At 48.9% G+C, this 2,014-nt stretch overlaps 1 protein-coding gene across 4 annotated transcripts in view; it reads right to left on the bottom strand.

Moving 5' to 3' along the window:
* Positions 1 to 1,386: 1,386 nt before the first annotated feature.
* Positions 1,387 to 2,014, bottom strand: part of LOC119318215 (protein FLX-like 1) — a 4,425-nt gene continuing 3,797 nt past the window's right edge. For 2 of the 4 annotated variants that reach the window (XM_037592742.1, XM_037592739.1), the window contains exon 6: positions 1,387 to 1,985. In XM_037592742.1, the coding sequence (XP_037448639.1) occupies positions 1,626 to 1,985 (360 nt within the window). In that variant the 3' untranslated portion in view covers positions 1,387 to 1,625. The other 2 variants (XM_037592740.1, XM_037592741.1) reach the window with 2 other exon arrangements.

Here is a 2,014-nt window from a genome sequence, read left to right on the forward strand (position 1 = left end):
CATCCACGACTGCACCCATGTCACATGAACTCCACGATCTTGTCCACGACATAGCTTGCCACCTCACCCTATAAAAATAGCCCTGGCCGCCCTCGTCATTTGCTCCTGCTCATGCTCGCCATCGCTTCCAGGCTGCCGCCAATTGAATTCACAGTCGACGCCTCAGTCATCGCCATCGCCACACGATTGTGACAAGCACAGACACTCCCGAGCCCGCTGCTTCCACCACTTCACTCCACGCACCCCAATACACCGTTTTGGTACTGTTCGCATGACCAGGGCGTTCTTAGCGCACGACCTCGACGAGGACCAAATAGCACCACCGCCGCGACCACAATTCGGACGAGGTGAGCACGCGTTTGACCTCACCACCATGTCCAAGAGCGCTTGAATTCGAGCAGAGCTACCACGCTCGAAGAGGAACAACCTCGCTACAACTCCGACGAGCATTCCGCTCAACGCTGTCGAGCCCCCGAGCCCTCCAAGGCCACCTTAATCTTTGCTGCATCACGCTGAGCACCGCCAACCACACTGCCATCGCCACCGATCACCAGGGCGTCTGCGGCAAAACGCTAATGAGCATTTTGCGAACCCTAACTTTTTTAGTCGTTAGATCCAGGACCAATGACCATGATTAGATCACTTACCGAACCAGTACAAGCCAATCAGACACCACATCATTTATGAGCCGAAGCGGTATCTTTCGATCACAGCCATCCACAATGATTCAAATCCAACGCCCACGTCTATTCAGTCCCGAATTGGCATCAACCAATCATCATGTGTCCTCTATTTCGTTTAATTTCTTTTAATAAGGTTATTAAATCACTCCAACTTTTACAGAAATGCCCATGTAACTTCAAGCCTTCATAACTTTTCGCCAGTCACACCAAATTGAGTGACTTTTTGTGCATATTGAACCTCATGGAGTGCACTATTCGCCAGAGACAATAAATTTCACATTTGTACATTTCAAATTTGGATTTATTCAAATGTTAACTCAAACACTTTTTGGGGTCTAAAATGCAAACCATAAATTCAAACACTGAATCCCAGGAAATCCCAACATATCCTTTTGCCTTGGTTAACATCCCACCATAGTTGACCAATGATGAGCAACTGCTTCGGATCCACCCTTCTAACTTTAGCTTAAATATCTGTTATTGCCGGTTTCGTGTGTTATGTGCGAGATATAAATTTAGAAGTTGACTGGACTGTTTTGCTCGGCCTCACAGAAAACTGAAACAAGTACCGTGCATTCCTGTGTTAGGAATAACCAATAGAGAAATTATTCTTCTGTCCTGGTGCCAAGGGAAGTTAGTGCAGAAGCTAGGGTAAGAAGTCTCAGCACCACAGCTATGCTTCGCGCGATTGCAAAACAGCAAGAGTCATTCTAACATCCCTGATATTAATCAACAGCTTCGCCAATCAATTCAACCATCCAGCAAAACAAGAGATACAGATCAATTCAAGACTCAGACCATAAACTGCAACTTGCAGCGGCTCCATGGTGTGCATAAAGCTACAGGGAGTGAATGAATGTACATGAAGGAAATAAGAGGCCTGAGAATTTCTTGATAAAATATGCAGGCACACAGGCCGTCTTCAGGTTACAACCCCGGACTTCACCTCTGGGCTGCTTTGGTTGGGTCATATGTTGCAGGATAAGAAGCTGGCGGCGCCGCTTGCCCCGCGTTAGCAGCCCCGCTGCTTGCCTGAACCGGTGCAGCAGGATATCCCGTGCTGCCAGCGGCACCGTACACGCTTGTGGTATCAGTAGCCGCGCCACTGGCTACTGGGTGCTGCTGAGGTGCAGCGTACGTGCCAGGATAGCTAGGTTGTGCATAGCCTGCAACTGGATAGCCAGAATAGCTAGCATACGCATTAGCATGCAGCTGGTAAGCGGTGGCAGAATCATAGGCTGTTGGGTAACCGTATGTCCCTTGTTGATATGCTCCAGCTTGGGGGGCTCCTTGCTGATATGCTCCAGCTTGGGGGGCTCCTTGCTGATATG

This window comes from Triticum dicoccoides, chromosome 6A (genome assembly GCF_002162155.2).
Source record: "Triticum dicoccoides isolate Atlit2015 ecotype Zavitan chromosome 6A, WEW_v2.0, whole genome shotgun sequence".
Classification (NCBI taxonomy): Eukaryota; Viridiplantae; Streptophyta; class Magnoliopsida; order Poales; family Poaceae; genus Triticum; species Triticum dicoccoides.